General features: G+C 25.2%; 3 protein-coding genes across 4 annotated transcripts in view; 1 reads left to right on the top strand and 2 right to left on the bottom strand.

Annotated features, from left to right (window-relative positions):
• The window catches only part of LOC126903745 (protein RER1), a 67,864-nt gene that overhangs the window by 17,421 nt on the left and 27,248 nt on the right, over window positions 1-23,195 (bottom strand). The window lies entirely within an intron of this gene.
• The window catches only part of LOC126903731 (uncharacterized), a 42,178-nt gene that overhangs the window by 8,458 nt on the left and 10,525 nt on the right, over window positions 1-23,195 (bottom strand). Inside the window, exons 1-3 of one of the 2 annotated variants that reach the window (XM_050682166.1) lie at window positions 15,176-15,382; window positions 9,503-9,654; window positions 6,123-6,280 (exon numbers count right to left, since the gene is read on the bottom strand). In XM_050682166.1, the coding sequence (XP_050538123.1) occupies window positions 6,123-6,280; window positions 9,503-9,650 (306 nt within the window). In that variant the 5' untranslated portion in view covers window positions 9,651-9,654; window positions 15,176-15,382. Of the gene's footprint in view, window positions 1-6,122; window positions 6,281-9,502; window positions 9,655-15,175; window positions 15,383-23,195 lie in introns of those variants that run through there. The other variant, XM_050682165.1, reaches the window with a different exon arrangement.
• On the top strand, window positions 18,009-21,056 carry LOC126903738 (uncharacterized). The gene is made up of 2 exons (XM_050682192.1): window positions 18,009-18,946; window positions 20,919-21,056. Exons 1-2 carry the CDS (start codon window positions 18,096-18,098, stop codon window positions 21,016-21,018), a joined length of 951 nt encoding a protein of 316 aa, XP_050538149.1. The 5' UTR covers window positions 18,009-18,095; the 3' UTR covers window positions 21,019-21,056.

Here is a 23,195-nt window from a genome sequence, read left to right as displayed (position 1 = left end):
TGTGAATTTTTTAACATTAAATCAATTTATTCACAGATCATTCAAAAGTTAATTCAAAATATAACAAATTAAATAATATTGATAAATTCAATACTTATAAGAATCATATTATTAGGCTTTAACGAGAAGATAGTTCATTTTGACAAATGTGTTAAAAATTCTAAAAGTTTAAAAGGTTTTACGTGTGGTTATAATAAATGAAATACAATCCATGAAAATATTGCTTCAACTTTGAAATCGTGCTGACAAAATAATATATCTGTATACATATTTCAAACATTTTTGCACCATAAATCAAACACAATGTTTAAATCATTGGGTTCAGCATAATAATACCTGGTCACTTCGACGGTGTAGATACACCGGCGGTTTTACGACAGGCAAAATATATTCTGGAATCTTCATTCATAAATAAATAACATCCCTTCGAAACCTTACAATTCTCATGAAAATCTAATTCCGTCAGTTAGATTATATCGGCAATGGTAAGACACATAAATAAACTAGACTAGTGCCTAATTGTATCCCTGATTTTATAAATCTCTACTTCCGTAAATGAACTACTGTAATTTCTTACTATTTAACTGAAAATTATGTATAATATCTATACATCAACCATTATTGTATTTAACCAATAATTTTATAAATAAAAATATATTTGATAACTAAGTCTACTGAGATATATGTTGTGTTTTAATATTTCGGACAGAACAACAAATTTCACCAATCGGGTATTTTTGTCTTATATCTGATTATTTGTTAAAGAATATATAACTCCCCTATTTTTAAGTTAAAACGTGTGCAGAATATAATTCCTTTATAAAATATTACGGCGACTTAATTTAAAATGTAATACGTTTCGCAAACTTTACTTTCTTGCTTATAAAAAATGAATTTTGTAAGATTTGTGTGCCAGTATATCAATACTAATCCAATATTAAGCCTGGTTATGATATAAAAAAAAAAAGCTTTTATATTTTAAAATAATAATTTTATGTTATATGAACTTTGTTGTGATTTTTTACTTCTTTAAGTTGTTTTTGTATGTTTTTCTTAAAATAAAGTCGTAAACTGAGTTATTATTTGCATTATACTAATTGTATTCACAAAATTATTTTTAACTTTCTTTTAATTAATTATGGATAAAATTTAAAGAATAGTAGCGGTATTAACCTTTTTTATTGAAGTAACTAAGTACGTAGATATTTTAATAAATATATATTTTTCTAATAAAATAATTATGAGGTAAGTTTTGCAATACCAATTTGATAAAATTACTTCCATTCACAATATACAATAGAATTACGATTCTACTTGCTTTCTCTTAACGTAAATTTATCTCTAAAAAAAACATTATGTTTACTATTAAAACCGTTAGTAATAATAAAATTTTATATCTAATTCAACTGCACGTAGGAATAATGTTAGAGGCACGAAACATTGTATACTTCTGAAGGTATTATTAGTGTCAGGTTTTCTTAAGAATCAAAACTTTTCTATTTTTATGTTTTTCTCGGCCACGCATGTTAACTTTTATCGACAAGAATATGGACTATTCGATAAACCTCAACATTACATACAATAATCGTAAATATACTAGTTGCACAAAATTTATCACTTTAATTTTAAAATAAAACTTTGAAAACATTACTAGTTATTTTAACTAGAATATTGAATTGTTGATGGGAACATTCAGAAAACATTTTATTGATGTTGAATTGTGAAACATCAGACTCAAGTAATCCTATTGAATTTTGTGAATGCCCGTAAGTCTAAACATGTGACAGTTATATGAAAATATAACGTTGTGTGACGTGAATATGCCCAAGACTGTTAGCAACGTCGTAAAAGCAAATCGATTTGACCGTCGTATGGAAGCAAAGAAAATCCGCTTCCGTTCTTCTCAGACATGAAATGCCATCGAGTGCAATTTTTATTGCTTTCCAAGTTATAGAGGGAGAGGTAACGACAAATCCAGTTGAGGGTGAAAAAAAATAGGGGCAAAAACTGCAAAAATATTACTGAAATGGAATAATACGCCAGAGACATTATAAACGACAAGCGTTTTATGATGGATTTTAAGAGTATGGGTTGTTTTGATGTTATTTTGTCACTTACAGTAGACATGTTTTACATAGACCTAATTTAAACGTTAGAGAAAGTTATTTTTTAACAGTATATCTAGTAAGCATTCAGTTATTTTTACTGAACGACAAAGATAACACAATAAATTTTCGCTTCAAACTAAGAGGATATTGTTTTATTACGATGTTAAATTTTCATTCATCACGCGCTTCTAACCCAAATCTTCTAAGTTTACTTGTCTATTAATATCATTGAATTTCAAAGTATTAGTTTTAATAGACTTCATTACTTAAACTCAAGCATGTAGTCTTATTTCTCTTACACTTAAAAAAAACATGCAAACACGCTACTAAAATTGTTTAGCTGAAACTTACACCTATTTATATTTCAATAAAATGCATGTGAAAACATAATCGAAACATACTTTTTATTTAAATTGTTTCAATTATAATCTTTAAATTTATTTTAATATCTGGCTGAAAAATAATATAATTTTCTTAACTCTATACTTGGTAAAGTATTCGCGTATTTGCGTAGCGATTTTATTAAATAAACAATACTTTTTGATTCACTTTTTTGACGACGTATTTCACCAAACACAAAATATGATTGATAAAATGGTACAAGTGTAATCTAACGGTGAATTTTGAAGTCAGTGTTCTCATTTTTTATTATGCGGTCATAATGTAAACACAATGAGTGAAATGGAGGTAAGAATATTATTATTTTACCCAATTTAAACTGTCTCATTCAAATTAATTGTTTTCTATTTCCTTAATCAGTTATTTTGATTTATTTGTTTGCTTCGACTTTTACAAAACATAAATATTTTAAATCTCTACGTGGTTTTATTTTTGTATACAACGATGTAAAATACTGCCTTCATAGTAAATCAACAATGTATCCACAGTGCACGTTGCTTTATACATAGATTATCAATTATAAATCTTAGGAGATTCGTAGTCATAATTTAGACCCAAATATATAACATTATTTTATAATTTTAAAATATTTTCTTAATCATTTTCTTACCCTAATTTTATGAATTATGATTTTTTTTTTTTTTTTTGGAACGGTTAAAACGTCACAGAGATACAAAGTTATTCACTAAAGTTACTTTATTACTAAATCCTACGTGTAAATCTGATGTAAAAGATATAAAATATGATTAAACTATTTTAATCGATAACAATAATTTATTGTAGTTATTTCTAAGCATCTTTACAAACACATGCGATTTAAATTCATTATTTTAGAATATTTTAAATATATATTCATTATATTAATTGTTATGAGAACAATAAAAGGAAATATTTTTTTTGAATAATAAGTATATATTTTTGACAGGCAACTTGAGAATGTTGACAATACATTGGGGTCGCGTCACAGTGTAAACATGACATAGTTGAGACAAGTATATATTTAATCTGACAGTCATTAAACTCACTATCATGAAAAAAGCTTCGATGCAAGTCTGTAGATAGTGTTTAATTTTAAGAAATTTGTGGATTATTCCGAAAGCAATATCAACTCCTATTTCTTTAACCATATCCTAATTAATAGTTCATTGTTTTATAAGTATAATATATTAATAAATACTAATTATATTAATTAAATTTAGTATAAATTGATATTTAATAATTTAATATTGTAATTTTATGGAGTACCCAACCTTTTTTCACGACTTCGGAAAACGTACAAGATTAAAATTAAATAAATTCCTTTTTAAAAATGTTTTGAATTTTTTCGAATTTTGCATTTTTTACACAAAAAACGTATTTTTTTATTTATCTCAATGTACGTTTCACCATGAAAATAAATCCATAGATATATATAAAATATTTATTTTATAAATATTGATTTATAAATATTGTTAACAATTTTAAACCGAGAATTTTAACACAAAAATAGCATACTTTTGACTACGACCACCATTTACAGATAGTAAATAAGTTATGGGGACAATTTTTTTTTGTTCAAATTAAAGAATACATAAGCTTTAATTTATGATATATATATATTTCTGAAACATTTAAATAAGTTAAGTTCAAAAAGCTTTACTTTCTATCACGTGTTTAAAGTTTTTACCCTATTGTATAAAGGGTAAAAGTCCAATTAAAAAAAAAATAACGCTGGATAAAAGAAGTATAAGAAAATTATTTAAAAAATAAATTTTATTAATCCATACTTTTTTTAAAAAGTTATAGCCATATAAAAAGTTGTTCCAGTGAGAGCTGAGAATAAGTGGTAACAAACACAAAAAAAAAAACACGTCATAGTAAACTTAACACTTCTTAGCTTCGTCAAAGCTAAAAAAAATTCAAAATACATTTATACCTTCTTTCCTATATAATATACACAGTAGAATATCAAAAAATATACTTTTATTAAAATCTGGATTTTCACCAAGTATAGGGATAATAATATAAAATAAAATATATTAAAAAACAAGATAATTAAAATCAAGGTTTATCTATTTTAATATATTATTTTTAATAATATGTTGCAAACTTTTTTATGATTTATAAATCTAGCACACCACATTAAAATGTAATTGCCTTTCAACTAATTTAGTATAGGTGAAATATTTATGTAAGTATAAATTAACTGTTTTTGCTTAAAATACAATTGAAAACATACAAATATTAATTATCTAAAACAATTCTAAATACATGGGAGTTCTCAATGTTTACTTATCATTAATATCACCTACGCAAATTAAAAATTCATATTGATTCTGATTCGCAGGAGCTTTTACTTATTCATTAATTAAACAATATTGCTTATAGTTAATTAATATATTTTTAATTAGTTACCAAACACTTGAGCAAATTATCAAATGGGTTCTGTAGGTTTTTAAACGGATATAAATACTTTTCTAGCTTAGGAATTTAGTTACATTAGTTTGACAATCATTATCCAGTGAATCAGATAGTAATTTTCTAAACAAAAATCAAACTCATCATGAATCAAGTCATCGTATATACCGCCATGCTTGCATTTCTTATTTCTGCAGTCGTTGCCGATGACAGTAGTCAAAGTACAAGCAATGAAGTAAGTTCAGTAGTAAGTACTTCAATGAATTATGCAACTAGTCTCGCTGATCAAATGGCGGCCGCTGCGAAAGGAATGACCCAGGCTGTATCCAACATGGAAAATCTCAATAACGTTCTTAAAAGTACAGATTTAGACGCAGAGACAGTTCAAAATTATATCTCTGAACACATGAACAACATGAAAAATTTAAAAGAAAATTTCGATAATATAATGAAGCAAGGACATTGTTACATGAAATCTCTCATCGGTTCTCTATCATCATTGGGCCTCGATGCTGAATCAGTCCAAAAAATACAAAATCAAGTGACAAACGAAATGAAAAAACAATTCGAAAATATGAAAGAAACGAGTCAGAAATTATTGAGTATCTTATAATAAAAAAGTAAATTGTGAAATTTTATTATTCGTAAGACTTGTTTTTATTATTACAATTAATACATATTTTTAATATAATTAATATTACCGAAGTAAATTCTGATAAATAAAATAAATATAAGCCAAGAACTGTTTTAAAAATAAAAACTGTTAATATTCAATGTTGTAATTCTGTTTTAGTAAAAAATGTTTTTACAGTTTCCTAAACAAATCCAAAAAAAATAGACTTTTTAATAAATATGATTTTAATACAACTGTTTCCAGTTAATGATATCCTGCAGAATACATTTATGGAACATTTGTTATCTACAAAAATACTTGCTAAATAATTAATCGATGAACTTTTGCAGGTGAGCCTGCACTTAATAAGATTAAATGGTTATATTTTTAAAAATATAAAAAATTTACTTGCTTAACGTTTAATGCCATTCAAAAGAGTAAAGAATCTTTAGTACAAACGTCTACTACGTTTATGAATTCTACAATTCCTATTTTAGTAACATTCAAACATTATTGTTTATACATAGCACTCCAATTATATCATGAATGTTATATAAGGTATTGTTTTTTTTATTGTAGTTACTCATATAAAATGTATAACTTACTTTGATACTATAAGACCATAGCGGCGATTCGGAGGCAGATGAAAAACTAACTTCCCCGCCAAATATGTATACTTTGTCTTGATAAACGACCGCTGTGTGCTCTTGCAAATTCTGTAATGTATCACCTGTCGGATGCAACTGTTCCCAAGCGTTTTGTACTGAAAATAATCAAAAAATTTAAAATAATAAGAAATTAGGTGAACTGATTCAATGTGATGATTTCAAGTCAAGGATATAATAAAGTAGTATCATTTTAAAATATAAAACAACAGTATAATTAAAAAAACAAGGTTGTTTTAACTTAAAATAAATTAAATGTTATCGAATGTTTAAAAAAAAATATTTGCTCATAAATATATGAATATAAGTACATAAATATATTACGAACTACATATATTTTAATTCCCAAAAAAATCATCACTATTAATTGAGGTTTAGCTTAACTGCAGCGCATCTAGCATAAAATATTAATTGAATTGCAATTAAAATATCCTAACAAAATAAGCTTAATCAGCTCATAGTATAATAATAAAATGAGCAAAACAATACATTTTTGAACATATAATATATTTTAGATCAATTCATTTCGCATTATAAAGTATTAACAAACAGTTCTATCTAACATTATTGGATGCAAGTATAATAGTTATTCACTAATAACTATACTTGATGAGACAACAATTATAAATAAGAAAGTTTACAATAAATTAAAATTTGATCATAATTAAAAAGCGGATTGATAAATTTTATTAAGTTATTCCAAACAGATCATTAGCTAGTACAAATTTATATTAATAGGATTGAAAACTTAGTACTTATTTTTAAGCAAAAATAATGTTCTTAATTGATATTGATTTTTATTAATTCTTTTACTTTCCAAAACATTTTGTGAAAAATAAATTAGAAAATGAACAAGAAAAATTTGTAAATGAATTAAATGTTTATTAAAAAATAACCTATCAAGAATAAGTCAAAGTAAACTTTGGTCATTACTATAATTCACCACATAAAAGACAGTGAGACATTTAGTTTTACAACGTCAGACAAAGCACATTTAAAAGTATTTATCTTCCTCAGTACTTAACCCTCCGTAAAAGTACTAAGTGTTTTATTATACCATTCAAAAAGTAAGTCTAAGTAATGGTTTTTATAAAAAATTACATTTTTTTATGGCAGAGGAATATGATGATGTATTTTCTTGAGTAACAGTAGAAGATTTAATAAAATTTTTTTAAATATTTTTACTTTAGTGAGATGAAAATCCCAGGAAATACAATGACACCTGCTCCCTCTTCAGGTATCACTGATGTGAGTAATACAAAATTGATTAATTTAAAATTAAAGAACAATGTCATTAATTAATAAATTAGTAGTATATTTATAAGAAAAAATAAAACTTATGAAATTCTAACAATGTATAAATAAATTACTTGTTTATGTAAAAACATTTGTTTAAAAAATAATAATTTTTGGTAACAATATTCAAAAATAATCATACAATTAAAATAATTTAACTAAATATGCATTTTTGAAATCATTTTTAGATCATTTTGATTTGCAAGTTAAATGTATATATTAATATTTAAAAAATAAAGTTAACATCCATACTATATTGGATAAATTAAAAAATATCAAAAATGATTTTTTAATATAGTTATTTTTTTTAAAGTACTCGAGTGGCTAATATTAAATGAATCAGTGTATACAAATTTATAACTTTTTATAATTTCTTCATAAAAATTCCAATTCTAAATGATTTCATGTCAATTTCATACTTATTAAATTTAATTTAATTTCTATAATAATTAATTATTCATATATTATAGTTATAAATAATAATACTTGGAGGAAATAGAAGTTCCTAATTGTTTTGGAATAATTCCATAATTATTTTTAAAAATTAAACATTATCTACAGATTTGCTTCGAAGCGATTTTTATGATAGTGACTTTAATCACTGTCAGATATCATTGTGCTGGGTTTTGTTTTCATCAATTTTATTTTTACAGTTTTGATGACATTGATTTTTCCTAGGTATAAAAATGTCGAAAAAGCAGGATACTTTTAGGAAATTAAACGCCGAATAATAGTAATTTTGAATATATTTAAAACCGTCTGTGTAACATTCAAATTTATTTTCAGCGACTTAAGCGTTTTTGTCAAGTCTATCGCAAATTTTATATTATAAAACCATAGTACTTTCAGATTATACTCTTTTGTTAAAAATATGATTTTATCGTGTTTTAGTCCAAAATTATTCAGATATTATGTATAACTGTCTAAACTTTTGCTTATTCGGCATTTTTATTCATTATAAAGTATAACAGATCTAACTGGAAACTATAATTTTTGATAGAATTACTATTTTGTTGAAATTTTCTATTTAAATAATTGATAAATTCTTAAACTGCGTCAAATTCACGTCTTTCGTTATTTATTTCAACACAACCAATTTATAAAATATGTAATTATTGAGTTACAAGCGTTTTAATATATATATAGAGTGGGTCTGTAAAGCGTTTGGAGTATGCGTTATAAATATACGATAATACCATCTGTCCTCAATTTTTATACCAAAAACAATTCAGAAATACTAAAAATATTCGTAAAAAATGTAATCATAAATAAAAATAGACATAATATCTACTGTTTATATTATGAATAATATGTTTCTATACTCTAATATTTTTATATGCCATCGTCTTAAAATGTAAAACTGAAACATTCATTTATATAAAATGACAATTTTTTTTTATGTTCTTACTATTTAATTTACGTCATTGAAGATTATGAAGACGATTAAATAAAAATTTTGTTTAAAAAAATTGCATAATATCTTTTTATTATAAGATAGTGATTAAGATTAAGATTAAGATAGCGCCGTATTACTTACCAGAGCCCCACAAAGAGAAACAATGGACGTACATATAGTAAATGAACGTACAATTTTTCTGAGCCTATTGTTGTGGTGTCTAATACCCAACCTTTTTCATAAAATGAGATATTTTTAAAAATAATTAAATTTCATATTTAAAATTAACATATGAAATATATTTTTTTCTTTAATAAATGTTACAATGTAACAATTTTTCTTTAAAGTAATTCTAAATTAATTTAATACAATTAATAACTTCAGTTTTCAAATTGATGTAAAATTTTTTGTTTACAAAAAGTTTTCTATAATTGCTATTTTTGTATTGTTTTTCCCGCATTTGTTTGTCTTTAATAAAATATAAGCATACAATTGAGAAAACGGCACGTATTTGCTCTACATAACAAATTTATCACACGAGTAATTGTAATTCGATTGTTGTACGGCACGTCAAAATGAAACTACTAGACAATTTGTATTCAGGTTATGTTGTGTACTTAGTACTTACCCAAGTCATATCTCCATATGTCTTTCAGGGGCCAATTTCCGTTCCGACCCCCGACCACGTAAATGTGGTTGCCGTGCACCGCGGCACTATGTTTGGATCTAGTAGGTGGTATGCTGTTGTTTCCGGTAATAGCTACAGGACTCCACATAGTCCTGTAAGCATTAAAATAATAAACGATTAAAAAATTATACTTGTTTAATTAGAAATAGTAATTTATTTAATAAATAAAATGTATATTGACATTCAAATAATGGCAGATCTTAACTAAAGCATTTCCCCCTAGTTTCAACATTAAATAACCTTTTGGTTTTTTTATATTAAATTAAAAACGTACAGTTTATCATTTTACTCAGGATTTTGTATAGTAAATTACATAAAATAAAAATGATTAAATGAAGTTTATACATAAATTATATCAAATTTCACTTATCACCAACAAGACAGAAAACGAAAAATAATTGAATTTTAAACAGATTATAATGGTATTTAGTGAGATTATTAAAATCTTATGTACTACGAAATGTTGCTCAATATAGTTAAAATCATTTATTGCACTACCAAGGGAAACAAGCGAAGATTATCCCTTCAAGAGTTTTAATTGAAAAACAAAAAGGGAATTTGTTATGGAGCGTTAACACGCAACGTTTATTATTATGTAAAAACATAGTTTTCATCATTCTACCTTCTAAAATAAACTTGTTGCGTATACCGTAATAATAAAAACGTGAAACAGTATACGCTAATTATTATTACTAGTAGTTGACAAGTTGATTTATTTGATTCACCCCAACAACAATTAATTAAAATATTACCAAGTATACGTAACTCTATACATTTATAAGATCATTAGAATTACATTTTAATATTTCAATATTATTTAAAACTCGTTTTAAATAGGTATAATAAAAAATATTTTATCTATACTACTTATTTAATATTTTTTGATTTTGCTTTGAATATTTGATTTGTTCGATCAGTATTAAATTTTCAAGACGTTTAACTATCAATATTAGTTTTTGATAATTGCATATATATTTTTATGTAAATTTAACAATGTTTAATCATCTCATTTCTTATAAAAATTGAAATGTGTTTCAATGTCAATTAGAAATTTAGATGGAAAAACTATTAAAATTACGCTAATTCTTTTAATACAAGTTTAAAGAGTTTGAGTACTTAGCCTGCCGAGGAAACTTTTGTCTTAACAGTTAGAACTCGGACTAACAAAAGAACAGCTCCTAGACGTTAAAGTTGGTAAGTTAGTCTGAGTAAAATGTTAGTTGCAGTCATTTCCAACGGAAAACTTTTGCAGAGATTTAAGTGTGTTTTCTAGTTTTACGTTTGGAGAACAATGTCAGATACGAGTTAGAAAAATATTGTATGTATGTGTGAATTTCATAATTAGATCATACAAGAAGAACTCAGGGCTGTTCATATCTAAACAAGTTTGAAATTTCATCTAATTGCCATCACGTTGTTCCCGACATACCTTTTCCAATGCTTACTTTTATTTTATAGAAAATCTTTAAGATGTATACATATAAGTATAGAATTTTGTATCGGGTAACATGCAGAGTATTCCCCAAGGGACGTTCTTTCGACAACGATGATGGACAGAACGGTTCCCTTAGGAACGATGTGCACGTGGCAGTGTGTACTATTTTTTTCCTTTCCTTTTTTTATACTCTCTTCTAACGACCGTTCAATCGTAAGTATAACACATATAGGCGTCTTCAGGCCTGCTCAACGAGAACAGAGGGATGAAATCATGATCACGAAGTGCCGTTGTAACCAACCAGTGTGAGCGCGACTGCATGAGAGTATGGGGCGGTGTCTTCAATAATTCAAAGTCTTAAACCGAGAAAGATCTTTATGTGGTAGCACATAAATTCTCGGTAAACCTCGGCCGGTCGACACTGCCGTTTCAACACACTATACAAGGCTATATACGATATTGTGTTTCCCCTTAAGGCACCATAAGTTGAAGCTTTCACCGAAATTAGTTATGGCCTAAATGACGGCATGAAGCACAGCTGTCCAACAGCGTGCCGCCTCAGCCTCAACTTTCCCTATCCATTCTAGTCACGTTTGCGTGTTTTTATTTATTTTTACACAAATACTTTTTTTTACAATATTGATACACAACCCTTGCATCCCTTCCTTTTGGACTAATACTGGGGAATAAACGACCGTTTTGGGGTTTGTGTGTAAACCACAATAATAATATGTGTATGTACAACAGATTTTGCTGGAAAATTCAAACCGAATAGATATAATAATGATCAGTTTTGATTTACTCGTGATTGGGATTTAAGTCTCACCCTCGTTTAACAATAATCATAATAGCACTAGTACTAGCTAGAACACACATAAAATCACACTCATGGGATTTCCGCTTTCTACTACTCAAGTATTGTGCAAAGCACGTGCATGGATTTCGGATCATACATTATTATTTCTAATGTTTAGTTAAGTAACAAGACTACAATACTATTATTGATAAATTAGGGTGCTTTTCTTATTAATGATACAACTCACTTCAGCAAAATTAATGAAATATTAAATGTCTATAACACCATAGGTATCAATTTAAGGTCTTAAAAACAACCCCCTTTACAAAAAGTATCTTAAAAATTAATGACTTTCACATATTATTATAATATTTCTATAATATATTTTAAGTAATAAAGACACTTTATTTGACTATTTACTAACAATAACCACTCAAATAACTTTTTAGTTCTATATGATATATTTACATAGCTTATTATTGATTTTCTAAAATTTAACTTTGAATCTTTAAAAAAACAGATTTTAATAAGATTTCGGTTTTTAAATGACTCTAGAAACCCTTTTGAACGGGTCTTTTTTATAAAGTTATAACCCTTTGTGAACTCAATATATTCGAATATTTAAAGTCTGGGAAAAAATTATCAGTTTGGGATTTAGAAACCGGTAATGAGTTGTATGTAATTTTGATTTCGGTTTCGGTTTCAGTTAAGAAAACCGGAAAAATTAGGTTTTTTCTGGTTTTAGTCCCAACTTTCAATGACAAGTTACAAAATGTTTTCAAAACAGTCAAAACATGATAATATTCAATAAAACAAATACAGCTTAATAATACAGTCATTGTAAGATATGATCCGAAAAATTCCCATATATCAGTATGATATTTTTAAAATACACGTCCATCTTATACATAAGTATTGTATTTTTGACATAAAATGCCGAAAATTCCTAACATTTTTCATCCAAATTTTCCCTTACATTGTTTACGTTAAAAACTTCCAATATATGAATGTAAAAATTTGGACATTTAACGTAAAGTTAACGTGTATACTAAAAATATCACACTGACGTATTTTTAAATAATTTCTGACAGTTTGACTATTGTTTAAACAATCATTATTTCTAATATCCGAATGAAATAATTTAAGAAAATATTCCTATATTTTTTATGTGTACCTATATTATTTCATTTTTTCGAATATTCTTTAAAATTGAGCTGTGTATTTGTATAACAATAATATAACACACTCCAACTACACTAACATTTAAGATAGTATATTTACTTAAGAATTTTTTTAACGCAAATTTAAATTTTTAAGTATTATTACAAGCTTTTTAATATGTGGTGTAATATGCTTTTTCTTTTATTAAATTAAACTTAAATATAAAATGTTAATAACGTCATATTTTTTTATCAATTTGTTTTTAATATTCATTAACGACTGATTATACATGTATAATGTAAATGATTTAATAAAATCAATAGATTAAATCACATTGCAATAATTTACTACAGTATTTGAATACAAAAATGTTACTAATCGTCGTATCTAGTAATGATTACATAAAATTATCACAAAATTAAACGCCGAGATAATATTATCATTAAACATGAAACACCAATAATATATTATTTTATTATTGTTATATGCGTATCCTAATCATAAGGGTAAGCTATTCGACCTTAACCCTCATAGAAACAAGCGTTTATAATTTACTTAATTAATTAAAGTACAGTATTGACGTGAACAATGAACGTTAAAGATGAGAGAAATAACTATATATACAACCAATGTATCCCTATCATAACGGTTACTTGCTTAATAATATCATTGTAGTCACTATGTATGTAAATTTGATGTGGTATTGTTTATTTTTAGCACATGACTGTAAAGTATTTGTTTTTGTGTTTCTTGTAAAATGGAGACAACTATGTTATTGTCTTAAAAATAGGAAAAATGGCGTTTTTCAAATCTTGAGGATACCCCTAGAGACAGTAAAATAAACATGTACTTGACATTTGAAAGGACTTGCGTTATTGTTTTGCATATGTAATATTGTGCTCACCTGTTATCTTCTTCTAAAGATCTTAAAACCCTAAGGTTTTTGGGCAATTTAGTAGGTAAGAACATTCAATTTTTTTTCTTATTATTTGTATTATTAAATGACACTATAAAGGACAAACTTTAAAATGCATGAAAAAATATCTATGCAACATTTAAGAGTACTTCGTACCAAAACTATATAGGATAATTTCAACTTTATAACGAATCAAGAATAAGTTTAAGGTTATTGTTTCATAGCAAACATAGATTTACTATAGTCTATTTCTAATTGCATAAAAAATTCTGAACTAAGTCGAACCACTAATAGCTAAACAAACATAATTGTTAAAGGCACTAAACCGAGTACTACCTACGATTACGCTATAAACCAATTATGTTTTGACCAATGTGGGACACTAAGAAATGGGTTTCTTTTAAATTAAATTACACACATTTAAGAATTAAATTTGGACAGGATAATGTGAGGTAAACCTAAATATTTGATTTGAGTTCTTGAGCTATTTTTTCATAAAACTTACATTAAATTGGAATAATTTCTAATATAAAAGAGATTGTGTTAGTTTTAAATAAGATAATTGTGTAAATTATAAATTATTTGTAACACTAATAAAAATGACTTAATGAAGTTTTATTAAAGAAGAAATTGCTACGAAATAAAATTTTACATTTGTAAATTTTACAAGTTGTGTAAAAATTTGAAAATTCATTGTGTCAATTGATATTTAAAAGATAAAAATATTCTATGACTTTTAAAACATAAAGAAATGGTTATGTGTACATTGAATTTCAGAGTTACTATTTTGCTTTTAGTTTCATAAGTTAATTATCAATTTTATACCAATTGTAAACCTGTTTCCAATTTTTTTAATAACAGTTTTGACGTTTCCTTACTGTACCTTAAATCCAGTAATGACTTATTACTAACTTATTGTGTACTTGCAAATAAAAAATCTGTATACCCTTTAAAAAAAAATTTATCGAATGTCCGAATCTGTAGTAGAGCGAGATTATTTGTCTTAATAATTTGAGAAGATACATCCCTAATTTAGGTAAAACAATGTTTCGTGTTTTAGGGTACATACGAATACTGTCCAATTACATCCTGTTGAGTGAAAGAACTCTTAGAAATTTTTCGTACAAACAAATGAATCGAGTACAAATGAATCGATCATTTATATATTCATGAAAATTTTTTTAGGAAAGAAAAAACTCGTATTTCTCATATTCATCTGTACTAAACAAAATACATTTGAAATACAATAGAGTTTCTAAAAAACTTGTTGAATTCAATTTGATAAATACATATCCAAATACTTACTTGAATACTTATGAGGCTGTGAAACTCGAACAGTTACTATAATGTCGGACTGCTGGACTGGCATCAGCTGACAAGTTTTTCTTATCGGTCGTTGACGTTACGCGCTTTCCCATAGAAGCGTTCGTCTCTCGGAGACGATTTACACTGTGCCAGCGTCCCTTTAACGGAATGTAATGCTGGCCAGTCCTCTCGGTGGATGGCGCGAAACGGAGCAACTACCGCTGATAACGCTTCGGTGGGACACAGATCGCGCAAGCGCTCAACCGAAATCTTTGTGTCGTCGCTTCGTGAATGGGGTGCGTTATTGATTACTCTAATAACACATCCCTCCTTTCCTCTCTCACCTACAGGACCAAACGGGATGGAGCAGATTCATCAGTGTTTTACTTTTTTTTTCCATCATCCATCCGATCACAAGATTAACGTACCATCCGACGTTTTATGAACACAAACCGATAAAACAATAGGCCAGATAGATGTAATGTCAACGACCAAGAACTTCTACAAGCCTATCAAGATACTGTACATGAGCATATAATTAGCAGTTTAAAAGTTTTTTTTTTTTGTAGCCTATATTAAAGCGAATTAAAACAAATATATAAACACTAACTTAGAAATATCGGTTGATTAATATTACAATTTTACTACACGAAGCCCTAAAATTTATATTTTAATTTTATTGTGAACATTTATTATGATTTAACTTGATGAAAAAACGGTTGTTTCAAAAATGACTTGTTACAAAATTAATATTAATTAGATTATTTTTACTAAAATAATTTTTTTATTTACTTGGTTTTTTACATTATTGTTTATAAAATGAGAACAATTGATTTAGACGAAACTATAATAAATGGATAATATTTTAAAGAACAAATCATATAATTATGATTTAATCATTACACAGCAAACTTTTACCTAAGATTTTTTTTTATAGAATTTTTTAGTTTTTGAAAATAATGTCTTCAATTTGTGCCTTTTTGTATCAATCATTTTCTTTGCGACTAAAATATGTATAGCAAAAACTTATTCATATGATCAAAAACTATTTAAATAGTTATTTCATTATATTTTAATCAAAACAAAATTTTACTAGAAATTCATTTATTTTATATTAATGTAATAATATGTAATATAAATTTGAGTATATAGTAAAATTATTGAATTAAACAACATTTTATAAATTTCCTTTATTTTATGTCAAATTCTTTGCCAATATAGCCTGAAAAACATTAGTATTTCATTATATTTGGTCCAATCAAATTAATTTTTTTAATGAATTTCATCAAATAAGCAAGGACCCTTAATTGTACAAAACTATGACCAAATAGAGTTATATTACACCACAAATTATTCAATATCAGGTTATTAATATTACATTAATATATCAATGTTTTTACTATCATTTAAATTAAGTTGAAAACCTCTGTATATATGTCTAATTTTGGCGTTTAAAACACACATATTTTATATTTTGAGTTAATAATAAGTTTTTCCAAAGTTAAAACTATAGTACATACAAATATTTGACGTTACTTATTTTCTGCTCTTAGATTTAATGTGAATATTTCTTTTTTTAATCCAAAAACGTTGATAATTTTTTTGAATGTAATACACACAGCAAACATAACTATACGCAAAACGTGTAACCATAAATTAAATGTACTGAAAAAATAGTTCAGCTCATTTATATGTATATATATTTATTTTAAAATAAATTATGATATATAAACTACATTTAAACTTGAGAAAATGATTAAGTATGTAATTATCACTTAATTACTAATTAGTGTTTATCAGAAACTAAATATAATAAAACAAATTTATAACCATACTTTGAATCAGTAGAAATATTCCATAAACGATTCAATTAAAAACTGTACATTTTTTATTATTGTCCTGTGCTTATAATAATTACAATTTAATTTATATTTTTTTGTAGCTTCAATGCGACGCTGAGCAGGTATTGGCTTTGTGTTGGTGTATGTTTTTTTTATGTTTGCCTGAAAAAATTCTCAGTTCTCCCTAGACCGATTTTAATGATTAATATGATAATAGAACTCAATAATAATTTAAATAAATCTATCAGCGCCAAAAATTTGAAATAATCTCCTCATTTTTAAAATTTTTTAAAAATATCACCGAATTAAGCTAACGTAAAAAGAGGTACTTTCAAACATTTATTCTGCATATTCAAATACTTCACCAATTTTTATTAAAACTATAAACTTTTTAATTATACACTTTCAGAAAAATAAAAAAATAGAATAAAAATGACATTTTAAATCGAAAATTTTCACTGATTATTTTTAACATATATAAAATTAAAATTAATAATATTTTTTTTTTTGTTTTTAATATTTTGTTTTGGCATAAATACTCAGATTTTACTAAATAGTATTAATCTAAAAAAAAAAAAAAATGATAAAATAGTAGAAAAAATATAATTTGAAATTTGAAATTGGCACAAAAATGGGAAAAGTTCCTTATAGACTAGTTTATAGAGAATTGTTTAGAGAAAAAAAGTAATATAATAAAATTATCTAAATACAGTTGTGTATTTTCATTTTTCATATTCAATATATTAATACATAATGTAAAATGATTATATAATAATACATAATATGCATACTATACATATTAACTATACTTCAATAAAAGCTGTTATTCGTTTGCTCTGTTTCCAATAATAGTCAGTTGTTTTTTTTTACAATTATTTAATTTTATAAATAAATAGTGTACATAGTTTACCATTAGTAATATTAGAACTACCTATTATATTGAAATTTTTAATTTACTTTAAAATATTTAAAATATTAGTTAATAAAAATATTTCAATAATAATATGTCAGTACTTATTTAACTACTTTTGTACTGTTATAAAGTTAGTTAAATTAAAAAACAATTCAATCAACACATTATGGATTTGTGCAAAGTTTTATTGAAAATATTTTTTATTCTGTTCTTGTTATTTTTCTCAATGAATGATGTGCAATCTTTGATAAAAAGAGAATATATTGATAAACTCAATAATATATTGTCATTCAGTAATTCATGGAAACTTTTTGACAACATCACTGTTGTGGTAAACAAAAACACGTTTACAGTTTATGATTTATTTGATATTAAAGTAGCTTGTGATGATGTTGTGCTAGATGATACACGAGCTACCAAAAATATCATAATACCTACTAATTTTACGGTCAATGATAATAACTATCAACAAAAATTAGAGTTGACAATTGGATTTATCAAATGCAAATACATAGAAAAATTAAGGTATATTTTCAGTTTTTTGTATTTAATGTTAAAAGAATGTAAAGCATCATTGAATGATTTATATAATAAATCTACACATTTAGAATCCATTAATCTTTACAAAAATATAACCACTTTGGTTGAAAAAATAAGTAAACGTATAAATGAACTAATAGGTATTATGATTGAAATATTGATTATTCTTCATGATATGGACATACATTCTAAAATTAGTTCATTTTTATACCAGAAACTAATTAATTTATTCAATTATCATATTTATGTACAAAATATTGATGAATTCTTAGTAAAAATACAACAAATATGTAATCAACTCAGAAATGTGGGGCGTTATAATTGCAAAATCAAAAAAATTCATTCACAAATTGAAAAAAGTTTAGCATTAGAATTTGTAAATGTGTTATCAACTACTGTTAATAAAACTATGTTTGATAAATTTGAAGACTATATTAGTCATAAAATTGAGACAGAAATTTGTGAAATTCTGGAAAAGTATGTCTTTAACTTAACATATAATTAATAGCCAAAATTACCATAATATTTTTTGTAATAATCGTTATGGACAAAATAAATTAAAATAAATCTATATATATTTGTTTTTAAATTGTCTAAATTTATGAATTACATCTATTGTTAATTTTACAACGATAAACACTTCAATACAATAAACAATGTTTGTTATACTGCTATACACAACTAATATTAAGTTAGAATAAAAGAAAAGTTTGAATAGAGACACAATTATCAAAAATATTAAAAACTAACTTTTTGAAATGTTTTCTTGTATACTTAAAATTAATATTAATTAACTATCTACACCACCTTAATTTTTCTATGAATTACAAGGGTCAAAAAATGTAGCTCCCTCCGCACAATTGAATTTTCTAGCTAGGTAACTATTATTAAAGTATTGAATATTTTAGATAATTAATGTCATTAGTTTATTAGTAACATCAGCGTGGATAGAGTTAAATACTACAAGAAATACTATTTATCAGAATATTAAATAATGTAAGAGAAAAGTGTGTTCTCTAAAAGTTAATGGTTCTTATACTGTTGTTATTTACCTATTTAAATATGTCATTCAAGATTAAAAAGTAATAATTAGGTAAACTATAAGTTTTATTATGATGTGCCATTTTTATGTCTGTACATAGTATACCATTAGTAACATTTTAAACTACTTATTATATTGAAATTTTTAAGTTAATTTAAAATATTAGTTTATTATTAGTTAATAAAATCATTTCAATAATAATATGTCATTACTTATTTAACCACTTATACGTGTTGTAAAAATTAGTTATTTAAAAAATCCAGCACAGGGGGGTTGTGGCGCAGTGGTGACATGGCATAGTTGGGTCAAGTATAATGATATCTAACAGTGATTAAAATCACTATTATAAAAACCGCTTCGATGCAAATCTTTAGATAGTATTTAATTTAAAAAAATTGGTAGATTATTTCAAAAGCAACCATAACTCTTATTCCCTTAATTTTATCCCGATTAGTTATTTGATTTACAATTATTATATATGAATAAATAATAATTTAATTAATTAAATTTAGTATTTAATTGATAATCAATAATTTAATATTGTAATTTTTACGGAGATATTATAAAAATAATAAAGTGGTTGTATATTTCTTTACTTTTTGTGCGTATAAAAATTTAAAGAGCTTGACGCAATACTTTCCAATAAAAAATGTTTGTTACTTATAATAAAGTTTTAAGTTTTATACACTGGACTACAAGGAACTTTCATCAGAAACAAAAATGTACTTTTCTAAATCAACTTTTCTAGATATTTTCAAATATACAATTAAACTTTTTCTATCACTTCTATGTTTTAATATTATTACTTATTATTAAAAATAAGTATTTACATATAAAAAAAAATAATTAAGAACAAAAAAAACTGTGTTTAAATTAATACTGATTTTGATTATTAATATGTTAAAAATAAGAAAAATGGCATATTTAACCTATTTTGTTAATCCTTTAAAGTTGATTTTTGTGAAAGTTTATAGTAAAAAAAAATGTATTTATCACCATAACTTTTAGCTCAATTTGCAAGTTTGAAATTGACAGCATTAAATAAAAAATTATATGAGAATTAAAAAAATTGTATCGTTAAGATTAATATGCAATCAGGAAATTTTATAATTACTATTTATATTAAATTTATCAGAAAAGCTCAATATTATTTGCATTTTTATCGTAAAAGATAATTGAAATGGAAATAATAGTAATCATTTCCTGGTAACTTTTGGTGTTTAAAAAGATTCTACAATTGAAATATTCAGAAGTTAATTAATTTTATTGATTTACTTTAACTAAAAAAATCAATCAAAACAAAGTTGATAAAAAAATTTACTCAATTGAGCGTATTATAAAATTTGATTATAATTGTAAAAATCCATTATTATTTCAGAAGAAACTAAAAATCATTTTTTTTTTTAGAAATGATTTATACAGCAACATGTTACCAAAAAATTTGGAATATCATAATCTAGTAGTAGCACACGCAAATAGAGTAAAGTATTATGAAATTACAGAGTAAAATGATTTAATTTTGTAGTTGAAACCTATCATATCAAATTATCATATCAAACTTAATTCGTCAATAAATACTTTTTAACATTAGAAATTAATGATTTTAATTGTCTGTATAGAGAACATGGGATAAGTAACTGTTTAATTGATAGATTCGAATTGTTTTCAATTTTTGAGGTAATATATTCAACTAATTGTAATTATTTGACGTATCGTTGAAAAGAGTAGATCAAGTTAGAGAAAATAAAATAAATGATAGTCACACAAAAATACCTTCTCAACTTTGCATCGAAACTGAAACCTGAAATATAGTAAAATAATTTTAATATGAATAAGAAATTTCTTCTCGCGAAGGGCGACTACATTGATGGGATACTTGATCTTCATTGAAGTTATTGAATCTAAATGAGATAAAAATCAAAGGAGTTGAAAATTTATTCTAACATTAAAAGATAAAAAAAAAATTCCTTGCCATACGCGGTTTAGAACTATATACCCTAAGCGCGTAGGACTCAAGTTTTACCTACTCGGCAACCGTACGTAGCTAATGTTAACTGAAAAATTGGCTATTTAAGCTACTTCAAATTTCAAAATTATTTATCTCGACTTCCAAAAGCTAAAAAATTTAAATAGTTTAACTTTCTATATCAATTTGATTTATATAATATTTATGAAAATCAGTGTAAATTAAAATAAAATACAAAACCCAGAATTTTAACACAAAAATAGCATATTTTTGAATAACCGTAATCATTTTCACCATGAGGACAAATCCATAGGTCAAATTCTTCTTTTTCAAATTAAATTATATTACATAAGCTTTAATTTGAGATATATATAAATGTGTCAGACTTTTCGGAGCACTTTCAAAAGTAAAGTTGAAATGTCAATTTTTTGTGAAAAGTTGTCATTTTAAATCCCTCCCTATGGTAGGTAAGGGGTCAAATATTCACAAAAATATATCAAAAGGTAGGAAAATACCTAAGGTATCTATAAAAAAAAATATTATATTGATTTGGTCATTTTTAAAAAAGTTATGGCAGTTTTAAGTAAAAAAAATTGAAAAAATGTCGAAAATTAGCGATTTTTAAATTTGTAATTTTTGGGGGGATTTTCCCCATTTACGGGGAACGAGAGAATTTTTTCAAATTTCGAGGATAATGTCTTCGACTAGATATGATTTGTGATCTTTTGACGTATTGTTCATCAAAATCGGTCCAGCAAGAGCTGAGATTGAGCGTTCACAGATACAAAAAAAGGGGCGAATGTCCCTCAAATATTATTAGTCATATTTACTGACAGTTTTTCTGTATTTTTTGCTCATCATTTTTTTAATGGTATCGATATTTTTTATAGAGACCCCTCTTAAGGTACCATCTTTAGGATCAAATAAATCTTAATCCTGTAAACATGATATGTATATAATTTATGAAATGTTGTTCATAAATGTAATTGATAAATTTTAGCTTCGATGCGAAGCTGAGAAGGTATTGGTTTTACTAAGATGTGTTTTTTTTTTTTTTTTTTTTGTGCCTGTTACCACTTTTTCTCAGCTCTCACTGAACCGATTTCTTTCAATGATACGTAAAAAGATTACAAATCGTATCTAGTCGAATACATTACCCTCAATAATTGAAAAAAATTCCCTCGTTCCCCGTAAATGGGGGAAACCTCCGAAAAAATTACAAATTTAAAAATGGCTAATTTTCGAAATTTTTTCAATTTTTTTTACTAAAAACTGCCGTAACTTTTTTAAAAATAAACATATCAATATAATTATGTTTTATATAGATGGATAATATTATTACCTTTCATTTGGTATATTTTTTTCATAAATTTAACCCTTAACCTGCCCACAAGGGGGGATTTAAAATGACAACTTTTTTACAAAAAATTAATTTTTTCAACTTAACTTTTGAAAGTGTTCCGGAAGGTCTGACACTTTTATATATATCTTAAATTAAAGTTAATGTAATATTCTTTATTATGCAAAAAAAAAATTTCGGACTTTATTTTATCTTCACGGTAAAAGTGGCTACCAAATGCTATTATTGTGTGAAAATTCTCAATTTTATTTTTTACATTTTTAACTTTATAATGCTATAAATTATTGAAAAGTGTATTGATCAATATAATTTTTTTATGGGAAATACTATTTTTTAATAATCCCTTTTTCATTCGACA

This window comes from Daktulosphaira vitifoliae, unplaced genomic scaffold (assembly GCF_025091365.1).
Source record: "Daktulosphaira vitifoliae isolate Bord-2020 unplaced genomic scaffold, ASM2509136v1 Scaffold_4, whole genome shotgun sequence".
Lineage (NCBI taxonomy): Eukaryota > Metazoa > Arthropoda > Insecta > Hemiptera > Phylloxeridae > Daktulosphaira > Daktulosphaira vitifoliae.
Note: the sequence above shows the minus strand (reverse complement) of the source record. Positions and strands in the feature narration are given on the sequence as shown.